The 26,103-nt window shown below is 32.8% G+C and overlaps 3 protein-coding genes across 7 annotated transcripts in view; 2 read left to right on the forward strand and 1 right to left on the reverse strand.

The window, feature by feature from the left end:
* Window positions 1-2,411: 2,411 nt before the first annotated feature.
* Trf2 (TATA box binding protein-related factor 2) lies at window positions 2,412-8,021 on the reverse strand. The gene is made up of 5 exons (XM_035871031.2): window positions 7,876-8,021; window positions 6,662-6,961; window positions 6,226-6,476; window positions 6,044-6,138; window positions 2,412-5,967 (listed from the first exon to the last, which is right to left on the reverse strand). Exons 2-5 carry the CDS (start codon window positions 6,947-6,949, stop codon window positions 5,729-5,731), a joined length of 873 nt encoding a protein of 290 aa, XP_035726924.2. The 5' UTR covers window positions 6,950-6,961; window positions 7,876-8,021; the 3' UTR covers window positions 2,412-5,728.
* Window positions 8,022-8,264: 243 nt separating this feature from the next.
* LOC118443675 (uncharacterized) lies at window positions 8,265-11,474 on the forward strand. Of its 2 annotated transcripts, XM_035871015.2 has the most exons (4): window positions 8,265-8,720; window positions 8,924-9,067; window positions 9,148-9,415; window positions 9,638-11,474. In XM_035871015.2, exons 1-4 carry the CDS (start codon window positions 8,583-8,585, stop codon window positions 10,984-10,986), a joined length of 1,899 nt encoding a protein of 632 aa, XP_035726908.2. In that variant the 5' UTR covers window positions 8,265-8,582; the 3' UTR covers window positions 10,987-11,474. The 2 variants fall into 2 exon arrangements, with proteins under 2 accessions (XP_035726908.2, XP_035726907.2); XM_035871014.2 differs by having other exon boundaries at window positions 9,148-11,474.
* A 1,114-nt stretch (window positions 11,475-12,588) lies between these two features.
* The window catches only part of LOC118443674 (E3 ubiquitin-protein ligase RNF220), a 160,529-nt gene continuing 147,014 nt past the window's right edge, over window positions 12,589-26,103 (forward strand). For 2 of the 4 annotated variants that reach the window (XM_085659003.1, XM_085659008.1), the window contains exons 1-2: window positions 16,855-16,968; window positions 20,840-21,446. In XM_085659003.1, the coding sequence (XP_085515129.1) occupies window positions 16,855-16,968; window positions 20,840-21,446 (721 nt within the window). Of the gene's footprint in view, window positions 12,649-13,497; window positions 13,937-16,854; window positions 16,969-20,839; window positions 21,447-26,103 lie in introns of those variants that run through there. The other 2 variants (XM_035871010.2, XM_035871009.2) reach the window with 2 other exon arrangements.

The following is a 26,103-nucleotide window of genomic DNA, read 5'->3' on the forward strand; positions in this document are numbered from 1 at the left end:
AATTTTTTCTTCGCGAAAAATGTCGATAACATTATTTATGCCAACAATGAGAACAGATATAATTCTTGACCAATTTAAATAGAAAAGATTTCACTTTAAAGATGAAGATTTCATGTAAAAGTTTGTTTTTTTCGAATTTTTGAAGAAGCTTTTTATTTGTACATAAACTATTCTCAAAGAATTTTTTATTACCATTTTTTAACACGATTTTTTTCAAAGAAAATAGAGCTTTTTCAAAAATTCGTAAAATCGGGCTTTTAGATAAGATCTTTTCATTAAAATCTTGTTCATTAAAATCTGTCTGTTCTCATTGTTCGCATAAACTATTATAAAAGTAAGAACGATGAATGATCTTAAAGCAGTTCATCATTTTTCTCATTCGTAACGTATGTAATCTCAGCGATAAGTATGGACCAAATATAAATTACAAGTACCATAAAGAAACACTGTCCCCATTATGCAATTATTTTGCCAGTATATAAGATTATATAGGTTATATTCCTTTCACATGTACCTAACAATCGAGTGACAGAAATATTTGTATGGATAAAATAGTAATATATCTGACAAAAACAAGAAAAAACTATATGCCAGATTATAGTTCTCTGAAGATAAATTAATTGAAAAATGTTTATTAATTGTACGAACTTTTTTTTCATTTTTAGTTAAATTTGTACAAATACCTAAAAAGCAATCATTAGATCAATATTACTTACGATGGAATATATAAGATATCAGATATAAAATATAACATATAAAAAAAATAATAGCTACAACAGTAAAAAGAAAATCAATGATTTACATTTTGAATTCGGAAATATGTAGATATGGTGGCAAATGTATATGGAATAGAAAATATAGTGTAAATAGAAGTAAATAAAAATTAATGAGAATAAATAAAAAATAAATAAATAAATAAATAAAAAATAATAATAAAATAAGAATTAATAAAAATACGTAAGAACAAATGAGAATAAATATGAACAAATAAGAGTAATAAAGAAATTAGGATTTTTCAATGCGTTCCTCGAAGAAATTATATTAGAATTCTATTATATCTAATTTGTTTATTTATCATTAATAACGTGGAATGTGAAGTACTTTAATGTTTAAATAGAATTAGAAAGAAAAGATGTTGAAAATATGCTGGAATATGCATTCGCTCGATAATACTTGCATCATTTAAGATTTCTATAGTTCGCAAATATTACCGACATAGGTTTTATTATGGGATCTGCTTATGGAGATTCACGGACTGACAATGACTCTAAAATTCTCAGTATGACAAAGCTTTTTCAAAAATTCGATAAAGTCACATTCTTGCTTAAATCTTCATCTTTAAAATAAGACCTTATTCATCAAAATTAATTAAGAATTATATCTGTACTTACTGTCGACGTAAATCATTATAAAATTAGGAATGATAAACATCCAAATTATTTCTTTTTAATTACTGTATATTTCTTTGTCATACGCTATTACGATTTGTTTTTTTACGATAATCGTTATTATCGCAATTATAATTATGATGAAAGAAAAAATAGCTATTGTTATGTCATTTTTTCAAAACTTATTATATATTTCATGAAAATTAATATTTTTACATAATTGAGATGTCCACTTTAGATAAATATATTGTTAATAAATACAAATATGAAAAAATTTGTGTATATATATATATCATCAACATTTATAAATATTGAGAAATTATTGATTTATGTATAAATATTGAGAAATAATTGATGATTTATCGATTTTAGTTATTTTATTATGTAAAAAATAAAATCAAATATTGTTTTGTCTTTTATTGCAAGGGTACAGTTGAAATAAACTTTGGAAATTATTGTGATAATATACGATTTTTATTTTTCTTATTATAAGCTATTTCACATCCATATAACGAGTACAATCGTTACATAGGATTAAACGATTCTTTGTTTCACATGTACAATCTTGAATAATTTCTCTATGATATCATTATTTATTGCTAAAGATGTGTATATGCGATAATTACAGAATTCTTGTTAATTAAATATATTGATATAATATCACATATCGCTGTAACGAGAGTAATCTACGAAAATCAAGCAAGCATATTTTTAATGATTTTATTTATTTAACTTTTTTTTGTTTCAATTTTATATTGTGCGGATAATATGTATTAAGCTTTTTCAAACTATTCCAGATGTATTCAGACATATTTTTTCTTTTTCTTTTTCCTTGTTTTAAGAAGTATAATATGTAATATTGCAGTCTGTCGCGCACCGACGTATTTCTGTCATGTCTCTTTACTTCAATTTTGCAAAACAAAAAAAAACAAAAAATATCCATATATATATAATATATAATTATATATATATATATATATATATATATATATATATATATATATATATAATTTTTTTGTTCTATAATCATATCGAGAAATTTAACATTATAATTATAATTCAGTTAGTGCGAAGTTAGATTATGACAAAGTCAAAGTACTTAAAAAAATAAAGAAAACAGAAAGAAAAGAAATAGCAGATATTAAATATTGTTTGAGTGATGACACAAATAAAATATTACTATTTATATATCCAGCAAGTGTTTTTTAGTGAAATTCGATCAGACTATATAAATTCCACTGTGTCTTACATGTATAGGAAAATAATAAATGCGATAGAAGCAGTTCAGTCTCATTTTGTACATTTGGTCTATTTAGATTATAACGAAAGTTTTTCGAATATATAATTGATTATCTATTTCTCAGAGCTTTAAAAAGGAACTCTTGTATTCAGAAAAATAAAGAAGGAAAATTCTATTAATGTACTTTGTGCACAACTTAATCGTTTTATATTAAAATCATTGAAATAAAAAAAAAATAATAACAATGCAGCATTGTGTTTTTGCAACAAAGACATACAGAAAGCCTGGCACTTTAAAGTCTAGCAATATATATATATGTAGTAAGGAAATATATATATGTATATATAGTATATATAGTATATATATATATTTATATAGTATATAGTATATATAGTATATATATATTTATATATAGTATATATATGTATATATAATTTTCCTTATCAATTCATGTCAATAATATGCCACATTGCCTATTTTTTTATATGTACTATATATACATTTAGCAAACATAGCTCATATAAGGATTATATTATGCAACCGTAAGATAATCAAACGCCTTATATTATGAACAAAAAAAGAAAGGAATATTACATATACTCAATTGCATTAAAAATGTCCAATTTCTACCAAAACTTTTGTATAATAGGCAGTGACTTTTGCTTGACAATTCAAGCATTAAAATTATAATTTTTTTGGGGGTAAAATTAAAGTATGAAAAAAATTATAAAAATGAAATGAACTTCTTCAAAACATTAGGTTAAACATCATTCCAGATCATCAACAATATTTGACAATGTGCTAGCTATATGACAACATAAAAAAATCATTATAATTTGTAATATTATATGATGGGATCACTCAAAATTGTTATTCTAATTATATCTAATAATTTGTTCATAAATCTTATTTGTTGATAAATAATATATTATTAGTTTATAATAAAGAAATTTTAAAGAGAATAAGGTCTTTCTGAATTCTGAATTTTTTGAATATATAGATATCTATTAATATAATATATTTCAAATGCACTTACTATATCATGCAAAACTTCCAAATTATAAATAACTGCAAAATAACAATTGTAATAGTTACTTTAACGAGTGCTAGCATTCCCAAAATATAAATAACCTTCTATAAACAATATAAGTTGATCGTAACTAATATTGATACTGTATGGTTTATATTTTTCACACATATTCTGAAAAATCAGGTATTTATATATGCAAGTCATACAATTAATATAGTTTTGTATATAGAATTTGCAAGAACACAAATTCTCTTTCATTACTTTCGTAAGAAATTTTATATTATTTTGCTTTTGATTAAAAAATAATATATGCACTTTTTATAAACTTCACTTTTATAGTTTCTTTATGCTGTGCATTAGCTAACATCAACAACCATAATATATTTTTATGAGCAAGAATAAATGAGGCAGCAAGTGAATATTAAGCCTTTAGTTCTTTTCTTTTTATTGTAAATGGCAAATTTTTTAATGTTCGAATTAAAAAAAAATCCTGATATAGTAATATTATCAATGCAAAACAGCCCACATTCGTTCAAACATTCTAAAGTAGCATTTTGCGAAGTATTTAGTCTAAAGAGAATTTGTTTATTTTGACAGACTTATACACATACAACACATCCCATACTTTTTATTTATTACTCCTAGTCTTGCAATTATTTATTTATTATACTATCAGATCTTCCAGTTGCCATTTATTTCAAGTATCTTATCATTTATTTTTTGATATTTTTTGTAACTTTGGTACATTGCTACTAAAATGTTCACCATACAATTTTAAAAATTTAGAGAGTATTTTAGTAAGAACTAAGAATTTTTTTTTGATCTGTGATCATCTGTATACATACACATAAATAATATGCATTTGGACTTATAATATCACAAATTATGATATTTGTTATTGCCTAGAATTATTTGTGATATTTCATAAGTTTATAGTTCTTATCATAATTATCGACGAACTTATCTTAATACTGCCTAATAATATAATAACACTAACTTTCATATACAAAATAATTAACACATGAGTGTCAGTAAGTTACCAGCTGAAAATGTCATTGATCTATATTCATATCCTATATAATTATAGGATAATGATAGCAATGGTACATTGTAGATAACTGTTTGATCTGAATGTATTAAATAAATCTGTCGTGTGTTTGATCGAGAATGGGCTATTATTAATGTTGATTATACAAACTTAAATATATATATAGTATTTTTGCTTGATACAGTCTGATGAATCAACGATATTATATACTCTTTCTAGAAACATCGCAAAATATAGATTATTATATTAAAATACTATTATATTCATTAAAGCAGACTATATTAATGAAAAAGCTAAATGTTACAGCAGTGAAATAAATTTGTAGTTTTCCATGTTTTTCAATTGTAACATCAAATTTTGAACATCCATCTTTGGCACAGTATACGTTCATTAAACGTAAACAGACAAATCTGTATGTAAAAAAAAAATAGAACAAAAAAAAAAAGAAAAAAAAAAGAATATACATATCACCAATCAATTATGGTGGCACTTGTCTGCATAGCCCAAAGATTGTCCGTTTGATGCAATCTGAATTATTAGAACGTATATATGTATATCTTTTCTATTACCTAATTTTAATTTTTATAATTCTTAAAAGCATAAATACAAACGAGTGATCCCTTATATGAACTAAGTCTTGTCAGAAATATTACTAAATACATCCCAAATATTCTTTTCAAAATTGAATGATAGTATACATAAGAATGACATGTTCCATATATGCCTAAGAGAGATGTTTATGCCTAATATATTGTGGTAGAATGAAAATATGAGGGATGTAATTTTAAAAACATAAGTCAGTCAGATTGATACGTGCAAAGATAATTACAGATTAAAGTGCACATAAATGTACACTATTGTCTTTGACACTCACGCACTTGTCAGACACTAAGAAAATGAATTATGCATCACTTCACTCTTAGCAGCAGCAATTGTCCAGTGCAATTTGTAATCGTTCTTAATTGAACGAAATATACACATGATTGTTTTATACTCAACAAAAAAATAATAAGATAAACAGTTCAGTCCCAACTGGCATCACTGTCAACTTCCTCATCAACAGAAGATGAAGATGGAGAAAACATAGGATCATATAATAGACCAGTGTCACGTAGGAACTCTTCTTGATTTCTCTTCCTACTTAATCTGCGTTTCTTTGTTTCCAATGCCAACTTATCTTCTACTGAACGTTCTTTGCGGAATTCATAGACTAGCGGATAGATATATTCTATTGCTGCTTGAACAGCAGCAACATTGGGAGCTGAAATATTATGTATATATTTAATGATAGGAAAGATGATTTGCTCCATAATGTATTGGATTAGTCAATTATTTACCAGTTACTGTAACACTTCCAGTAGAAAATATTTTTAATGTTGCTTTTGGTTCTTTCAATTTATATGTTACACCAGGATGTAATTCTGGTTCATAGCTAAAATATGATATATCTTACTACGTACCAAAATTAAAATCTTACTTTATTTTAGATACATTTGCATTAATGATAAAATATACCTACTCAGCATTTTCTTTATGACATATTGAAAACGATGTTATTTTGATATCAAATGGCATACAGCATGTACCTAACACATTAACCACCCTGTAATTATTAAACCGTGCCTTAAAGCCCAATTTTTGAAGAGAACGTGCAAATCTACGTGCTGCTATTTTTGCTTCAACTTCACTAGTTGCACCAGTACAAGTTACTTTTCCTGAAGACCAAATTGAAGCAGTGGTATATGGTCTCCGCAATTTCATTGTGATCATCTGGAAATTTTATACGAAAATGTGATTTTAGATTAAAAATAAATTTTAATCTATATTTAACTGATTAGTATCAAAAAATTAAAAGATATTGTTATGATTCCTCTTTATATTAAAATCATAATCAAATCATTTGTTATATAGAAATATTATTTAATTAGCTGAAATAGAAAAATATCTCTACTTACTCCATTTTCTCTTCTGTATTCAACATTTGAGCCATTAAGTGCAATTTCTCTTAAGTTAAGATGACATCTTACGCTAAAGCTACAAACTACATTATTAATAACAATATCAAGCTCAGGTGTTTCTTGTTCTGATTCAGTCATACATGTTTCAATTTCTTCTTTAAAGAGTCCATTATCTTTTGTTTCAGTACATATATCACTGTTATTTAAATTGTCTACATTTTCTACATGATTTAAAGATCTATTTGTTAAAGGTTTCATGCTATTTTTTTGAATAGCAGTTGCCATAATATTATATACCTAAAACAAAATTGAAAATATTTATAAAATATTTTATCCTTTAATATTTTAAATAATTAATAATTTATAAATATATCGTATGTTATGTATATATACATGCATATACATGTATATACATATATATACATATATATACACACACACACACGCACACACATATATATATCATATTAATTTTAACAGGTAAAATACAAATAAGACTGACGAAAGAAATATATATCAAAAATCAGAAATAACATCTTTTATTATATTCAATTATGGAATGTTTGTTGGTTATGATATTACATGAATATTATCTTAGAGATATAGCAGCAGTCTGAATCATGAGAATTAAAAGAACGTAATATAAGATAGCAATATATAATCAGCATATTCTCTAATAAAATTAATTCATTTAGAAATATTTTTTTTAGAATATTATCACGATATGTATCTGTATAGAATAGGATTATTTTACACATGAGGACGAGTTAAAAAATATTTTAAAAAATACTAAGTTTTAAATACTGTAAATCGTTTATAAATATATACGACTTAGATAATCGCATGATTGATATATTATTATCGAATTTTCGAAAATATTTAAATCCTAATATAATTTATGCATTTTATTTCATTTTAAGAAATATTACAGAATTCGATGAAGAAATGAGGAGTGACTCAAGGTCTATAGATCCTTAAAAAAAATTTATTTTTCAAGTATTACACATACAAAGCGAGCATGCAAAATATTTATCAAGTGAGAACAATTTTTAAATATAAGTAATGTTTTAATTATTAAAATTTTAGATGACAGCGTCTCTAAAGAGGAAACGGATACTATTACATCTATGTTGACAAAACTAGTACAACAGTTTAAATAAATCAATTTATAGACGAAGGGTTAATCGAAATATTCGTAGGAAAATACTTACTTTTAACTATAATGTATTTTTCACTTTATTACCGCTTCAATATTAATGTCTTTGTTGACAAGTGCGAAGAAATCGTAGAGTTAGCTCAATAACTGCAGTCATTGTTTTCAGCCATGTTCTTTAAACTGGCAACCGCTGGTTATCACGTTGACTACTAACCAGAAACATCTATGAAGCTTAAGGCACGATTCATATTATTATTTTTTTCTAATCTGAACTATTACAACCAATAAGGAAAGGATAAATTTATGAATGACCAATGACGATACGTTAAAATAATATTGACCAATTAAAATTCATTGGAGCTTACAATCCGGCTTTCAAGTGCGACCTTATAGGTTCACTTATATATGATCATTTTAAATTTGTGCTACATAAGAAATATAAATGATCTATTATGACATTGTAAAATGTTATGAGAAAAGGAAAAAAGAAGAAAAATAAGATTTACAACGATTATGATAATTTTGTATATCGAATAAATGAAAAAACATATTTATACGTTTTAGAAAAATTATTTACCGATTTTGCCTGGTGTATTATGTAAGATATGTTATGTTAAACACATAACCTATGACTACACATATATCGGACGTAATGTAGATCATCGAATGGTTTGACCGCGAAATGTGAAATGTATTTGTTTATATTTCTACGAAGGTAGTCTTATTCAAGTGTCTCTTCATAATTATTTGAAAATTTCAACGATGAGCTGGGAAGTTTGCTGCAGGAATATGTGTCGTGCATGCATGAAAATTGATGGTGTACTTTTGCCAATGTATGATGACGACACTATTAGTAGCAAAAATTTGCCTGAAAAACTTACTGAACTTACCTCTGTTCAGGTTAGCAGGAAAAAAAATGTGAAAATCATTTAACGAAGCCTATAAAATTTTTTCTTTTATCTTTGTACTATATTAAGATAACATTTTTTATAAAGATCAGATATTAATTGAAAATTTATAACCTCAAAAAATTAACACAAAATCATTTATATATAACAATGTTTTGTATAAAATTAATATGCATTGAAAATTATTTCGATTAGATTGATAGGTATGATGGACTACCAAACATGCTTTGCGCCAAATGTGCTTATCGGACTGTTGCATTTTATGATTTTAAATTACAAGTACAAGCGACAGAAGAAAAACTTAGAAAGATGTTTGATACACAAATGGAGGATATCAAGGTAATTTTCTGCATCTACATTGATTATATTTATATAATATATAAATATATAATCATTTTGTTTTTATTAAATTTCATTAGGAAGAAATTGAAGAAAATGAAAATGAACAAGATTCTATAATGTTAAGCAAAGAATCAGCAGAAAAGAAATGTTCGTTCGATTCTTCTGAAACAGTTTCTGTTAATTACGCAAGTTCTATTAATGATGAATTAAATAAGGAGATTAAAGTAAGCAAAGATGAAGTAGAACAATCTTTAGAAATAATATCATTTATGGATTTGAATCAGAGTAATGAAACAGATAAGATTCCAGATCATTTAAATAAGATCATCAATGTTGATCAGCAAGGTAAATTATATAGTATTAAAAGTGAATTAGTCAATCAATTCTATAATACTCTTAGTTCACACGATTTAAATCGTACAGTAGTATATATAGGAGATACAGTAATGGATTCTATCAAATCAGAGGATCATAATAATCCTTGCAAGCCAAAAGATGAAAATAGTATTAAACCATCATTTTGTAAAGAGAATTTTGAAAAATCTAGTACAAATGACGAATTTTTAGATACAATATATATATCTGATAATACGGAATCAAAGAGCATTAAAAACATTGAAAATGAAACTTGGCAATTGGTAGCAACAGATAAATCAGTAATAATAGAGCAGGAGGATAAAATGAAGCTTGACATCCAACAAGATTGTAATACAACAGAGAATGTGGATTTAAGAGAAAGCGATGATACTGATTCAGATTACTTCATTGATCCTAAAGATAATATTTTAGGAAGTTTAAATGATACAATAACTAGGATCAAAGAAATAAAAACTGAGAATAATACAATACAATATCAGTGTACTTTATGTTCGCAAAATTATGATAAGCTTACAGGTGTTTTACTTCATACTATTGATAATCATATTCCAAGTAGTGGTCCATTCTTTTGTGTTGTTTGTGAGAAGGATTGCGATAGTCACAGAGAATTAAGAACTCATGTAAAAACACATACAGGACAATTTCCATATTCTTGTTTCATATGTAATAAAGCGTATACCTTAAAGAGATATTTAAAGCGGCACATGGTTTGTCATACTGATTTTCCAAGACATCGTTGCCCAAAATGTGGTGTAAGGTTTAAAACAAAATTAGAATTAGAAAATCACATTGTAACACATATACATGGAGCACCTTATGCATGTAGTCAATGTCCACGTATGTTCAACCATAAAGGTAATTACAAAAGACACTTAATTACACATTTGGATCCTCAAGGTCTTCATTTACCAAAATACCCATGTACAGTTTGTGGTAAACGATTCTTGAATAATCGTACTCTTGAGACTCATATGCGTGTTCATACAGGAGAAAAACCATTTAAATGTAATGTATGTAGTAGACGTTTTTCGCAACAAGGGAACCTTCTGAATCATTTACGAATTCATTCGAATCCCAGAAGTTATACATGTGAAGTTTGTGGGAAGAGATTTAATCAAAGAGCTACATTAAAAGATCATAGTCTTATACATACAGGAGAAAAACCTTACATTTGTAACGTTTGCGGAATTGCATTTACATTTAGTGCAGCATTAAGACGTCACATGTGGACTCATGCTAGTGGCAAACCTTTTGGTTGTGAAATTTGCAATGCGCGTTTTGTAGGGAAATATGATTTGAGACGTCATATGAAAATTCATAACGATAGACCAAGAACGAAACAGAAGAAGAATGGAGGAAAAAATAGTAATACAGAAGAAGAATCAAGAGAAGATATTACAACTGTAGAAGAAGTAGATACAGAAACTGTTCTCATAGAACAAGTTCTTTTAAATCAAGATGTTACACAAGTTATTCCACAGGAAGAGGCAGAAAAAGAGAATGTAGATGCTCTTTTGAATCTTATACAGTATGGCTAATATTATTAAAAAGTTTTTTATTTTTCCTCCAATATTTTTTGTTCAAAGTTAAAGAAATAGACATTTAGCTTGAAGAAGGCAGAATTTGTGGTCGTAAGTCAATTAACTTAACGTATATGTCTCCTTATTGGAAATATTAAATCTTCAATTTCACCTTTAATGTTCGATCATCATATGATAATTTATATCTTGAATTATATAATGCTATAGAGCATAATTTTTAACTTATTTAATAGTTTTAAAGGATCGCGATTTATAAAGTTTATGAATTAATTAAACAATGAAAGATTGCTTCGTGGGTGTATAGAAAATTGTTACTGAACAATTTTTGTTTTCCTTGTGTAACATTGTATATTATAAAAATACTTTTTTTACCTTTTATTTATATTCGATGTTTGTAATATTTGTAATGTAAGACTGAAAACCATTATTAATTTTAAAACTATTTCTTCTCGTATATTCAAATGCAAGTTTCTTTAGTCCTGTACGATGCGTAAATGTGTAATTGTATAAATACCTAGTATATTGGTCAAAATTGTATAAAAATTTTTCAATTATAAGTTTATTATATCTAGCAATCTTTATAACCTACCTTTACATGTAATCTTTAATATTAATTTTAATTATTTTAAACTTTCTGTTTTATTTGTTGGTGTAAATTATTTTACTGGTAAAGTCATACGCGACATTATCAAACTAAGTGACAATAGCGAGTAAGAATGCTATTTCTTATCTGATGTCGGTAACGTATCTAAATGCGAATGTGCCATCTATTTGGATAAATGAATAAAATGCGTGAAAATTCGTCTTGGATAATGTCGGTAACACATTATATTGTACCTTTGACCATGCACGTACGCCATCTATCTGCATAACGAATTTTTAAGATGATTTTTATAATGCTATTAAAAATATTTCGAGAAATGAAGTCATATTGATATCTGTATATCTCAAAGATCCATTCATAACAGGAGGCATAATAATGAAATGGTTCAATTTATGAAATAATTCAATAAGTCATGATATTACATATTTAAAATTTTTATATAATTAAATATGTGTTCATCGTCTTTTTTTTTTTTTTTTTTTAGATCTGGAAGGTTATATAATACAAAAATATAATGAAATCTCTAACGATTATACATTCAATTCTCACGTACACCTTTCATTCATACTGAAAAGTTAGTAATAACAATACATAGTAAATGAAAAGAAATATGTGGTAAACGATTGCTTACATTTAATTAAAAAATAAACTCGAAATGTCTTCTAAATGGCTAAATCTTGAGTCGTAAAGGAGCTATTGAGAAAGTGTTAAAAGCAGAAAATCGTAAAATAATTTTTGAAAGAGAGAAGGAGATTAGAGACGAAGAGAAGAAGAGAAAATTAACTTGTTTGGAGAAGAAGTCGAGGAGATGAAAATCTCAAGACGCTACCGGTTGCACGGACAACGCGCGATTGAAGCTCGCATGTCGCGACAAGTCAGATGCGCATAGAACGAGTGCGCATCCCGCGCCTGCGTACTCGTTCGAGAAGTGCTACAGTGGCGCCAGTCATGGCGGCGGAAAACACGCGCGCACGTCACCACCGCCGCCGGTCGGTGCCTCCACGCCTCCACCTCACCTCCACCGCCACCTCCGCCGCCGTACTCAGGGCTCGTGGGTAAGTACCCTCATACTCCATGCTCCAATCAGTCTGCACTCGCATGTCCACGAGGTTGCTCGCACGGCCCTGGTGGTTGTCCTTTTCCACCCGCAAACGTAACACCCCGACGCCAAGCTTCCCCCTTCCCTCCTCGTACGCTTTTCGCTCCTTCATCTCGCTTTTCCTCGTTATCCCTTCTATTTTTCCTTCCATCTCTCCTTTGCCCTTCCTTCCTCACTTACTTTTTCTCTCTCTGTCTCTTTCGATTCATGTTTTTAGTTTCTGTATAATCTTTCGCGACGACTTCGTTTCCTATATCCATCCTACAACGAGCCAACCTATCCGTCCAAACGAACCGTCCAGTTTTGCCGGCTCACCGAAGTATCGTGTTTATTTATGGTAGCATAGGATGAGTCGTCGAGGAGTAAATCGTCACAACTACCGTTACTAATACCGCTTGAGATATCGGACGCGTAAAGTCGCATGTTCTTTCTGACAGACCACGGAGAGGTTAGGTCTCGCGAGTGAGAAAGAGAGAGAGAGAGAGAGTGTGGCGGGCTCGCGTGCTCCGTTTGAATTTCGAAGTCGCGCCACAGGCGCTACTTGTACCCTCTCTCTCGTCTTTCGAGATAGCGCGTGCGAGAAAGAGAGAGAGAGAGAGAGAGAGAGAGAGAGAGAGGGTGAGAGAAAGATAGAATCCTCGTCTCTGGCTATTGCCGCACCGCCACTGTAGCAGCAGCAGCACCATCAGCGGCAGCGAAGTATATCGTGATGTACTACGGCGTGACGTACGCCGCCGTACGAGGACGAAACGAAAGGGAGAGAGAGAGGAGAGGAAAAGCGCGCGAATCGTGAGCCACCGTCAGTGTACGTCGCGCCAGTCTCCGCGCCGGTGTTCGGGTGCTCTTGCGCTTAATCGAGGTTAGGTTCGACAAGGCGCGTTCTTCGAAACGCGCTAACGACGTTTAAACGTTCTCAATTTTTTTTTTTTTTACCGAGAGAACGTAATTCACGTATCGCGTTATTACCATTGTTATCATTATCGTTGTTACATCCGTTATTACAAGATCGAGGTTGACACCGTCGTATTTTATTTGTCTCACTTTTATCATCTAACGTCGAGACGTGTGGCACGCGGAATATGGTGCGCCCCGAGAAGAAACTCGAAACTAGTCGCTTGCAAAGCGACGGATAAGAGAAGATCAAAACGGAGAGGATCTGACAGGAAAGAGTAGTGTGAATGTTCTCGGATAGCCGTATGTCGCGGCTTGCCGCGCACGACTTTTTCAGTGCACACGAGGAAAATGTACGGTCATTGGTGATTAGGATATACCTATACGTTATTTAATATTTTCTTCTTGCTCTTCGCCGATTCGAATACTTCCTCTTTTTCTTTTATTTCCTTCGTTCATCGAATTATAACGATGGATTGATCTTCGCTCGATCGCTGTCAAGTATATATTCCGCCAAAAATTTGAATTAATTTCTACAAGAGATTCATTCTTCTCGATGAGATCGTTATAATAAGAACGAGTATACGAAAGTTTGAATCGTGAAAAAACACATTTAACACTTACACACATACATACATACACGCACGCATACAAACGTGTAAGGAAGTTAAATTAAAGGATACATTTTGATATATCGTGTTAGAACGTAATATAATTGTTTAAACCTGTTAAGAAATTTTGTTACGAGTGACTGGAGAAGTTCGGTGCAACAAGTGTCCAGCCTAAACGTTTGCCTTCTACAACGACGTAGAAAGGAACGTAGGAGAAACGTTGTACAATTGACGAAACGAATATTAATAATTTTTAATCCTTCGATATTCGATTATATTTTATGACATTGGATATAATTATTTATCTCGAAATTACGATACTAACACGATCGGTTCTCTCTAAATTTTCTTTTCATTTATTTATTTATTTTTCTACTTTTTTCTTTTTTTATGCACATAGTCACCTATAATTTTGGAAAGAGAGAAAGAAAGAGAGAGAGAGAGAAAGAGAGAGAGTGAGGGGGAGAGTAATACGCGTGCCGTCGGAATCATTTGATCGTATTCACAACGACCTACAACTATGAGAACACGATCGATGTCGATGCCGTGTCGGGCCGCAAGATTAATTTGTATCGCGATATTTCGCGAAACTTGCCAACCGTCGAAATAATTGGTAATGTCGAAGTGTAATCGTAGAATTCGATGATCCGGAATTTCGTTACGCGCTCATCGCGCTTTAGCTGCGTTCGACGGTATCGGATGATGACATAATATCGTCCAAGTATTGATTTTCGCGTTGATTCGATTAAAATCGTCGATACATCATGTGTACACACGCATATATTTATATATGTGCATAATCGTTCGATCTTTGATTTATTTTCTTATCCCTTTTATTTTTTTTTTCGTTTTGTTTTTCTTTTTTTCCTTTTTTTCCGAGCCGAACGTTCTCATCGACTTTTTTTTCCTTCTTGTTTTTATCGTTCTTGTCTTTCTTTTCGGGTAATTTTTGCTTTAAAAAGAAGACGAAGAAAAGAAAAAATAAAAAAATAAAAAAAGAATTGATCTCTTAATCAATAAGACGTATAGTCAATCGTCAAGAAAATTTTCTTTCGCGCGTGTCGCCTTAAGTTTCATTTTTATTTATTTTGGTCAATATAGTTTTATTAAAGATAAGTATTTCATAAAAACAAATGATCAGCAAATACCTATGTATGAATATTTTTGTTTCAATTTTTATAAATAATTTAACGTCAGGATTGAATCTGGGTTGCGTCTGGATTGCGTCAGTTATATCACGTATCGACATCTTATAAAAATACTGACGATTTATTTTAAATACTGATTAAATTTTTAAAGATATTGACCCAATGTAAATAGTAGCCTTTAGGTTTCTCGATTTTCCATTGATATAAATACGTCCCAAGTTTCTCTCTCTCTTTTCTTTCTTTTTTTTTTTTTTTTTTTTTACTTATTTATTTATTTATATTTCTTTTTATTATTATTTCCTGCTGCACTCCTCGACTCTCTTAAACCGCCCGCCCTGGTTTAGCCGCGTGTCCTTTTCTTTTCTCGTTTAGAAACGCGTCTCGTTAGAAACGGTGACTTTGCGTAGAGCGAGAAAGAAGAAGAAGGCGGTCTGGCAGCGATCGATGCAATTACTCCCGTATCGAATTCGATATGTCCCGTTGAAAGGTTAGAACTAGCAGCAAGAGCAGCAGCAGCAGCAGCAGCAGGAGCAGCAGCAGCAGCAGCAGCAGCAGCAGCAACAGCAACAGCAGCAGCAACAGCAACAGCATTAAGAGCAGCAGCAATACCAGCAATAGTAGCGGTAACGGCACCAGTAACAGCACTAACAGCATCAATAGTAGGAGAAAAGCTGTTGGTTTAGCAGTCGGTGTTAACGACGAACAATTCGATGTGGAGAGAAATAATTAGCAGACCTGACGATTAATAGGACAGACGAGAGAACCATTGGATAATACGATCTCCTTTGTCGGCACAACACGGAAAATATACGTGAAGTTAACAATAATAATAACAATAATGATAATGATAATAATAATAATAATAATAATAATAATAAAAATAATAATAAAAATAATAGTAATAATAATAATAATAATAAAAAGAACAAATAATAATAATAATAATGAAAAAAAGTCGAGTATTCTTTTAACGACGCATTGGCTATCTTATCCGATAACGATTGATAAGAAATAAAAATAAAAGAAAAATAAAAGAAAATGAAATGGGAATAGAGTTAAAAAGAAAGGATGTAAAAATAGTTCTCATAGTTATTGGTTTTTTCTTCTTTCTTTATTTTTTTTCTCTCTTTTATTTCTTTTTTCTCTCTTTTTTTTTCCTTTTTTCTTTTTTTTTTTTACCTTACAAAGAAATACACGGAGGATGATGCAATATCATTATTGATCAATGTGAAATTAATTTGACAACGGTTAACGCATTGAAAAAAATTGTTCGATCGTCTGTTCTCTACCTGTGAACGAATCAACGGCATTGGTTACTTTTTGTATTCGTCTTTTTCATTCGCGCAAAGTGTGATTTGAAGAAGAAGAAGAGAAGGAAGAAGAATTGTGATAAGAGCAAGAGAGAAAGATATAGATAGATAGATAAATAGATAGTTAGATAGATAGATAAAGAGACAGAGAGTGAGACAGTGAGGAAAAAAAGGAAGGAACACGAGAACATGTCTGTTCTAGATGGATAACTCTGCGTACGTGCCGAATCATCTACCACCGCCGTCCCTGGTCGTGTTTTCGCAGGCCGGGGGACTGCCCGAGGCCCTGAGAATGCAAAGACCCTTCAATCCACAAGTTAGTGTCCCTTTCTTCCTCGCGCCTATACTCTCCCCCGGAACAGTTACCATGTTTCTTTCCCTTTTGCCCCCTCCCTTCGCTTTTCTGCGTATATACTTTATTTTATACAAATTCTTATTCCTATTCTTATTTCTATATTCCTTTCTGTCACTTTACTGGCTCATTTCTTTTTTCTTTTTTTTCTTTTTTTTTTTTTTTCTTTTTATTTTATTCTTCTTCGTACAACATCCCTTCATTTAAGCACAGCCGGTAGAATTTATTAAACCACATTAATAAACCTCGTCCTTCACTTTTACGAATTTCTTCGTCTAACCTCGTCCTCCTCGAAACCTTGATCCTCGATGTATAAAATCGATTGCCTTGAAGATAACACCCGATACGCATGCATTATCGTTGCTTGATTTATGCACATATGGTACCCCGTTGCGCTTCGATGTTCGATGTTGCGTAGAAATAGATGGTCGCTTTATCCTACTCTATGTTATGGACACTCGTAAATGTGCATGTTTCTTTATATGTGTATATATATATATATATATATATATATATACATATATAATATATAGATATATGGTATATGTGTATATATGTATTATGTGTGATTCTGTTTAACTTGGACAATATGGTATAAGACGATTGGTTTAATTCTATTATAGATATCGTGCTAATAATATCGATCGTATATCGATACATAAAAGGCAGAAAATCTATATGTACCATCGAATATTTCGAAATGTTCAGATGCAATTCAATTAATACATTTAACATTTTAAAACGATTTTAACTGACCGTTCAAAATATAAGCCATACGAGAATGTTAGTGGCTTTTACACGGTCGCGAAACGCAAGAAGAAAGAAAGTAAATCCTTGTACAGCGAGCCGGATAAACACGTTCACGCCGTAACGTAAACCGCAGCTTCGCCGGCGGCAGGTTCGCGCGTGCGAATGTATCGAAAAGCTGTCGCGATAAAGACACGATAAGAACAGCGCGAAGAAACAAAAAAGAAATAAAAAATAAAAAATAGAAAAAAAGAAAAGGGGAGCAAGGTGGATGAGATAATTCGGAGTGACTTAATTGCCAATGAGAAAGAGAGAGAGGGGGGGAGGGATGGGGGAGATACAAACATTTACACGCATACACCCATCCACACACATACATATCTTTTATATGTGTATGTATATGCATATCTTTGCTTTATTTCATCTCAGGAATGGTATTGATATATAATAAATATTTTATTAATAAATAATGTGTGTAATACGTAAGATTTATTTTTCGTATATCGTAAACTTTGAATTTGTTTTGATTTATTCAATAACTTTTGTATGCGGAAGGGAGGGAGAGGGGGTGATTAGATTCCGTTCATAGAGATGCCATAAAGTTTCGTGTTTTTGAAATTAAATATAAATTTTTAATCGTCTTGTATCAATCCCATAGAATCAAACGTATATTACTTATGAAATTTTGTTCTATCGTTTGAAATAACTGAGGTATTTATACTTCCAATTTTAAGGATGTTTCATTCTGTCAGACGCGCACATATTTTTTTTAGGTTTATATATAGATTTAAAAAGATCTTTTTGTTTGGTTAAAAAAAGAAATAGATGCAAAATAAATTTATGTAAATCAATATACATATGTTTCATAGGAAGTGGGATGAAAAAGGGGTTCAATAAACAAACAAAAAAAAAAAAAAAAAAAAAAAAGAAAAAGGAAAAAAAAAAAGAAAATAAAATGAAACTGAACAAAAACAAAAAAAAGTATCGGTTTATAAACTCACAAAGCGTGTCGTTACCGATTTGTTGGTAAAGCTTGTGAAAAAAGAGAGGACCACGGTGGTCACGTATCGGCGGTCGCTCGCCGGTAATTAAAATAATAATGAATAGCTAATAAATCACTGATTGGAGCGAGGCGCAAACACGCGGGGCAAACGCAAAACCTCATTTCCACCGGCATAAAAGAATAATAAACTAATCGTGCCGCACTAATTCCCGCGCGACTCATCGCCCATGTCATTATCGGTCGAATGAAATGTTCATCCAAAAGCTGCTTATCGATATCTCGTTTTCTACGTTCCCTTTTCACCTCTACCCTCTTTCTGCTAGTTCTTTTCTCCTGGTTTTTTCTTTTTCTTTTCTTTTTTTCCCTATTTTTCTTGTTTTTTTTTTCTTTTTTCTTTTTATATCTATTTTCCTCTTTCACGAAATTTTTCTAACTTTTATCTTTGTTATTATCGTTTTTATTTCTGAAATCGTTCGTTTTTTCTTCTTCTTTTTTTTTTTTTTTTTTTTTTTTTATTATTAGATAAAAGATACAAGGAGGATAGATAATGGGGGGAGGAATGGGCAGCGAGGGGGGGAGGAAATATGATAGAATTATCGACAATTCGAATTGTTATTTGAATACCTTCGAATGCGGCTCGTAGTATGGAGGCTGCGTGATGTAATATTGTTAATAACGGGAGACCATCGTGTTATAATAATCCGTCAAAATCCGAATCCTTCGCCGTCGGTAGCGTGTAACGTGTGTATTTCGAGTGTGATTGACGAGTCTATTAAGTCCATGCTCGTTCGCTCGGCTTGTGGGAGAGGTGTGGTTATTAAAAAAAATAAAAAAATAAAAAAATGAAAAAAAAAATAAAAAAAAAACGGAAAAAAAGAAGAAAAAAGGACGAAGAAACAAATTAAAAAAAAAAAAAAAAAATAACGAAAAATGAACGAATTATTTTATAAGGCTTTTAACGTCGAAAAACATCGGTTTCTATTAACAGCTTACGTTGATGCACGGTCAGTCATGCAATGTGTACGTTCGAATCGCGTCATTCTTGTCAATTTTGTTGTCGTTATTGTTGTTATATTTAACGCGTTATAAACGTGTTTACATCGAAGATGTTAAATTCGTACTGGAAATAATTCAAAAGGGTCTATGTCCTTTCCGTTTATGCGTTTACGTGTATGCGCACGGATTTACGTCTTCCCGTACCCGGAAATACATCAAAACGAACGCAATCAGGTGTCATTAACTTTTAAACGTATCGCGAGATATTTATCCCTCGTTCTCACCGACACAACACTGACCGATTGCAAAATACATACATATACAGTTATATGGGCACATATATATATATATATATATATATATATGTATGTATATATATATTCTTTTTTTTCTGCGCTCACCTTTTCTACATGTAATGGAAATACCGCAGTTTCATTTTATCGGGTAACGTTTCGTTCATCGGCTGACGAAACGTATTTCCCACGTGTAACGTGTATCATTAAAAAAAATAAAAAAAGAACAAAAAAAGACCAACAAACAAAATAAGCTTTGGCAAATATGTTACTCCCTCTTTCTCTCTCTTTCACTCTCTCTCTCTCAATTCCTCTCTCTGTTTTTTCCATAACGAATGGATGAAAATTACGGTTTGTTTGGTTGAAAAGTTAAAAAAAAGAGAGAGAGAGAGGGTGAGAGAGAGAGTGAGAGAGAGAGTGAGTGAGTGAGTGAGTGAGTGAGTGAGAGTGAGAGAGAGTGAGAGAGAGAGAGAGAGAGAAAGAGAGAGAGATGATTCGTTCACGTCGAAATCACGTTCCATCGTGTGCAATGAGCTTAACATTTGAAAAAGCAACGATGAATCCTTATCCATTGCAGTAGTCCATTCGTTTGGTGTTTCTTTTATTCGGTTATATATGTATCTATCAGTGATTAACATCGAGTGAGAAATTTGAATCGGTAAATTTTGATAATTACTATCGTCTTAAATAAAGAAAGTTCGATGGTACGAACATTGGAAAATTTCTGTCTTGTAAGTAAAATAAAGAAAGGGATGATAAAGGGAGAGAAACGATGATGAAAATGAATGCGATACAGGTGACAGATTCGAAGGAGCTCCAGGTGCCGTTCAGCACTGCGGCGTCCCTCGGTTACGGTCTTCATCATATGCTTCACCTGCCACCACAATTTCTTCATCCACTGGACCATCGGTTACCATTCGCTGGGTTCAGGCCCCTTGGGCCTTCTGCGTTCGCGCCACCGAGCAAGTGCCTCAAGGTCGAGACGGGTAACGGTTCGGTAGCCGGCTCGGGTCTACCAAGCATCGGCTCTCTTTCGAGTATGTCGAATATGTTCTCGCCTACGTCCTTGCCTCCCTCCGCCGGTGGAGGAGCAGTCGTCTCAGTTTCGGGCCCAGGAAGCACGGCCACCGGTTCGGGCTCTGCTAACGTCGTTGGTGCTGGTACTGGTGGTGCTGGTGCTGGTGGTACAACCAGTGGTGCCGTTTCATCTGTGCTATCTTCTGGACCGGAGGGTGCACCTCACAGCCCGGCTGGTTCCGCGAGCCGTTCTCCGACGGGTACCGGGACCGGCTCGGCGCCGAATCGAGGCCCAACCCCCGAGGAGGAGGATCGAGACGCCAACGCCACACCCGGATCCGAGAACACCGAGCGCTCCACCCCCGAGGAGGGACGACCTTACAGACGTGAGTCTTCTGCCTCTATCTATCTACCTCTCTCTACCTCTCTCTTTCTCTCTCTCTCTCTCTCTCTCTCTCTCTCTCTCTCTCTCTCTCTCTCTCTCTCTTTCTCTTTTTCTCTTTACCTATCTTCATCTACCTATTCTTTGCTTCTTCCACCACTACCTTCCATTCTCCTATCGACTTTTCTTCTCCTTCTCTCTCTCTCTCTCTCTCTCTCTCTCTCTCTCTCTCTCTCTCTCTCTATTTCTCTCTTTCTCTCTATTTCTCTCTTTCTCTCTTTATCTTTCCTGCTTTCTCCTTGCCTGGAAGAGTCGCGGAAGTTATTGGTCTAAGAATACTTGCTCGTATATATGGGATATTCCTATCTAAAGTATACGTAGAGTTTGATCTTTTTATTGGTTATAATCTTTATGTATCTATGTATGTGTTTGTGTTGAAGATAAATCGATAAAGTATGAAATGATTCTAGCTGAATCCGTAACTCTTCCGTTCTTTAATTTCTCTCCCTATGGGTGAATCTCGAATTACGAAATAAAATCTAATGATTTTGTAAAAATGTTTAAATGAATTTTTTTTTTATTATTGAGAACTATATAATAATCAATGATTCACCCATATTTCCCTCTCTCTAACTGTTCATATCCTGGAAAGAATGATGGGAGTTAGTAATCTCGATCATTATTTCCATGGACGCATGCGTAAAACGTGCTAATAAAGCTTCGTTAATACGTTAACGCTGTAGATAAAGTTGTACAGTATTTGACGGTCCGTCATTTATTTTCTCTTTTCTTTCTTTTTTTTTCCTTTTCTTTTTTCTTAATTCCTTTCCAAAAAATTCATATTGAAATGTCGTCGAACAGATGAAATTTAAGATCACTTGAAAATTATTTTAATGAATATTACGAAAATCCAAGATATTCAGAATCGTGATATTTAATCGCTTGTTGACCAAAGTTAGGATTTTCGAGGTTCCAGTTTATGGGAACGAGCACGATCATATTTTTGGATGATAGTAGGTAGGAGTATCACGGTCGTGTCAACAAACAGTTGGACCGAAAAGGAGCAAGTATAGAGGAGAGTCCGGCATAAAGGGAAAGAGCATCGAGATTTGTGTGCTTAATCTACCTAGAACCGTTTATTTGACTCGGCCCTGGGCAAACGTAACAGCTGCTTCACTGAGAGCTGGCCCATCGGCAAAGCCTTTCGTTATCGTTTTCGCGAGTTTGTTTATTTTTCCGGGGCTGTCTTAATTACCGAAAGATAGAGCCATTCATTTTTCTCGGCTACCTTGCCGTCCGCTTTTTCTCTCTCTCTCTCTCTCTCTCTCTCTCTCTCTCTTTCGTTCACTGTTTCTCTTTCCTACGTGTTCATCGAGCCATGGATCGCCCTTCCAGAATGCTCCCTCTCGCGCTCTCATTACTTTTAGAATTGTCCTTTTACCGTTGGAAACTCGCTTTGTAAATTCTCTCTAAGGGGAGAATGAGAGAGAGAGAGAGAGAGAGAGAGAGAGAGAGCGAGAGAGAGAGAGAGAGAGAAAGAGAAAGGAAGAAAAAAGGTTTCTCTCTTCTACTAATTTTCGTTTGATTACGCGAGGAAAAAGTGAAGGTGCAAACTGAAAGGGGTAGAAAAGAGAGAAAAAGAGAGAGAAAGAGAGAGAGAGAGAGAGAGACAATACAGCTAAAGCAGCGAGAGAGAGAGAGAGAGAGAGAGAGAGAGAGAGAGAGAAGAGATCGGAACGTGATGGATAACAATGTCCTTTGACCGTTGGAAACTGCGCGTGGCCTGTGACGTTAACCGCGTCGCTAATTAGTCGATACTCACTTTGTGGGCACGCCTGTACACGTTGCACTTCGAGAAGAGAAAGGAAGGAAGCTGTGAATATTAACGTTTCTATTGGTCTGACGTTGCTCCAAATTTTCGACAATCTTCTCCAAGTTATTCTTTTTTTTTTTCCTTTCGTTTCTTTTCTTTTTATTTAATCTCTTTTTTTTGCGTCAATCTTAAAATGTTATAAATATTCGGAAATAGTTTTTTTTTCTTTTCTTCTTTTTTTTCTTTTTTTTTTCTTTTTTTTTGCTGTCACAAAAATATTACATAACAAGACAAGCAATCGAATGATCGATCCTTTTTGGATGACAAACATAAAACTTGTTTATCGACTTGATCTTTACAGATAGATCAATCGAATCGTGAAAAAATCGTTCTTTAATGAACAATCAAATTTATCCTCGACGATTCTAAGGATTTTTTAATTAATCCGATTTAATTATATCACTCGCGTAGATGGGAGGAGTTCAGTGGAGGGAGAGTTACCGGGTAGCTCAAATCGACGATGCAAGCGACTGGAAAATTTGCGGGAAATCGCGGAATGTCTAGCAAATAATTCGATCTCTCGCGTGTCAATGTGAGCCTCAGTACCGGCGCGTACCCATTTCGAGCCCAGCGATGCGCCATTTCGATTAAACACTCGCAAGCGCGCCGTTTTTCGAGAGTTGCTCTCTCGTTCGTTCGTTCGTTCGTTCGTTCGCTCACTTACTCTTACCAACGCATACAGATTGTCATGGATACATGTGCAAATAATCATTTGCGATTGCACTCGGCGCATTTACACTGCGTTTATTTGGATCTAATGGTACGGAAAAAATGATATGATACTAATATTGGTCGATGTTCTGACGTGTGGAAATACACGCCCATATAGTTATACACATACATATATACCGATCGAGCATCCGTCACGTTTATAGAAGTTCTAGCATCGAGAACGATCATTATTGAGCTCCGATAAATAAATTATTCCCAACGGTGTTTCATCGTTGGCCGATTAAACGAGGACCATCATTGCTTGTAGCAGTATTTGGCGTGTCGTTCGATTGGCTTTCGTTACAATTTTCATTCACGAGTATCATTGAATTTTATCATAAATACCTACTCGTATTTCTTTGAAGAGAAATATCTTTCTCACCGAGCGTGCCCTTTTTTATTTCCTTTTCAAAACTCTTATAAGAGTTCGTGCGAATCGATCTACCCTCTCTCTTTCTCTCTCTCTCTCTCTCTCTCTCTTTTTCTCTCCCCTCTCTCTTTCTCTCGCTTATACAAATTTTAAACCCGCTAACGACCTTAATGTAATGTGCATCATAAAAACGTGTAACTTTATAGCGCAATATCGTATCACGGTGGCCTCGATCGATGCGTATCTTTGGACGGATCGACGTTGACGAGGGAGTGAATGGGCGAAAATTTGAAAGGGTGCGAGCGAGACAGAGATGGAAAGAGAAAGAGTGAGTGTGTATGAGAGAGAGAGAAAGAGAGAAAGAGAGAAAGAGAGAGAGAGAGAGAGAGAGAAAGAGAGAGAGAGAGAGGCTAGGGAAATGCAGATATTTGTCAGGAAATTGATAACTCGAATAAACTCGTTGCAAAACATTCAAACAGGCTGCCAAATCGTGGCGGAGGGTATAGGTGGTGAGCCTTCCACCCTCTCTCTCTCTCTCTCTCTCTCTCTTTCCATCGGGGAACCGAAACTCTCCGTTCGACTCGAACAAGGTGCACGTGCACGAATTCGGGTGTATGCACCCAGGCAAATATACACATATGTACCTACATAGATACATAGACATATAAATACGCACGCTCCCACGTCGAGCATCGAACGATACGCGAGCTTTACTTGTCGACCGATCAGATGCCCGCCGAACTGATTATAAATCGAGTTTGAGGACTCGCTTTTTCGTTATTCGCGACACCCCCAACCATTTTAACATTGCTTTTCATCCGATTATATTACGCGTGCTAGTCGGTAAAACTGGTGAAACGTGTTTTCGTGGCTGTTTATTCGATTATCGTCCTATTCGAGTGTATCAGAAAGAAAAAAAAAAAAGAAAAAAAAAATAAATAAATAAAAATAAATGTAAACGTAACAATTCGGCTTGGACATTTTTCTTGAAATTTTAATCGTACAAGTTATTTATTTACAATTCATCAAGTTTTAATCGTACAATCACGTTAAGTCTACAATTTATCAAGTTTCAATCGTACAATTTTATTTATCTCGATATATGTATTTATCTAATTATGTAGTGCATTAGATATTTGTTTCGTCATTCAAATTGAATTAGTTATAAGAAAGTCTTCGACGTTTTTCTCATCACGCGGAAACAATACTAATACCGGATTAATTGGAAACGTGTTGTAAATATTCGATTCATCAGAAACTTTCATTAGCGTCCATTAACGTAACAAATTTTTTTTTTTTGATTTTTCTATTATTGTTTTAATGCAAAAAATGCTTGGAATTTCGATAGTAACGATGTGTAGATATAAAAGAAACATTGCGGAAGAAGAGGCCGCATGGTGCAACGATAAGCCGCTTACGATATGGATTTTAGTAGGTACATTTTTGTAATTTTCTCCGAGAGAGAAATATTTTTCTATCTTCTCTTTCCGTTTTGCAATTTTGTTTTCTGTTATCGTCAAAGAGAGAGAGAAAGAGAGAAAGAGAGAGAGAGTGAGAGAGAGTGAGAGAGAGTGAGAGACTCGAGAATTCCTATTGTTTTTTTCGGATTTTTTACGTTGCAGCTCTTCGTGCGAATCCATGTAAACGCGACGTCACGTTCGACACGGTACCGACGCGCTCTGATATTTATACAATTTCTCATTGGCA

Source organism: Vespa mandarinia, chromosome 1, assembly GCF_050613455.1.
Source record: "Vespa mandarinia isolate Hongniang chromosome 1, ASM5061345v1, whole genome shotgun sequence".
NCBI classification, from domain to species: domain Eukaryota; kingdom Metazoa; phylum Arthropoda; class Insecta; order Hymenoptera; family Vespidae; genus Vespa; species Vespa mandarinia.

Coding starts and splice junctions, on each gene's coding strand:
- Trf2 (XM_035871031.2), bottom strand. CDS start 6,949: ATGGCAACTGCTATTCAAAAAAATAGCATGAAACCTTTAACAAATAGA. Junction 6,139..6,225: donor TGTCATAAAGAAAATGCTGA/GTAGGTATATTT, acceptor ATCATATTTTAG/CTATGAACCAGAATTACATC. Junction 5,968..6,043: donor TGGAAGTGTTACAGTAACTG/GTAAATAATTGA, acceptor ATAATATTTCAG/CTCCCAATGTTGCTGCTGTT.
- LOC118443675 (XM_035871014.2), top strand. CDS start 8,583: ATGAGCTGGGAAGTTTGCTGCAGGAATATGTGTCGTGCATGCATGAAA. Junction 8,721..8,923: donor CTGAACTTACCTCTGTTCAG/GTTAGCAGGAAA, acceptor TATTTCGATTAG/ATTGATAGGTATGATGGACT. Junction 9,068..9,147: donor CACAAATGGAGGATATCAAG/GTAATTTTCTGC, acceptor AAATTTCATTAG/GAAGAAATTGAAGAAAATGA.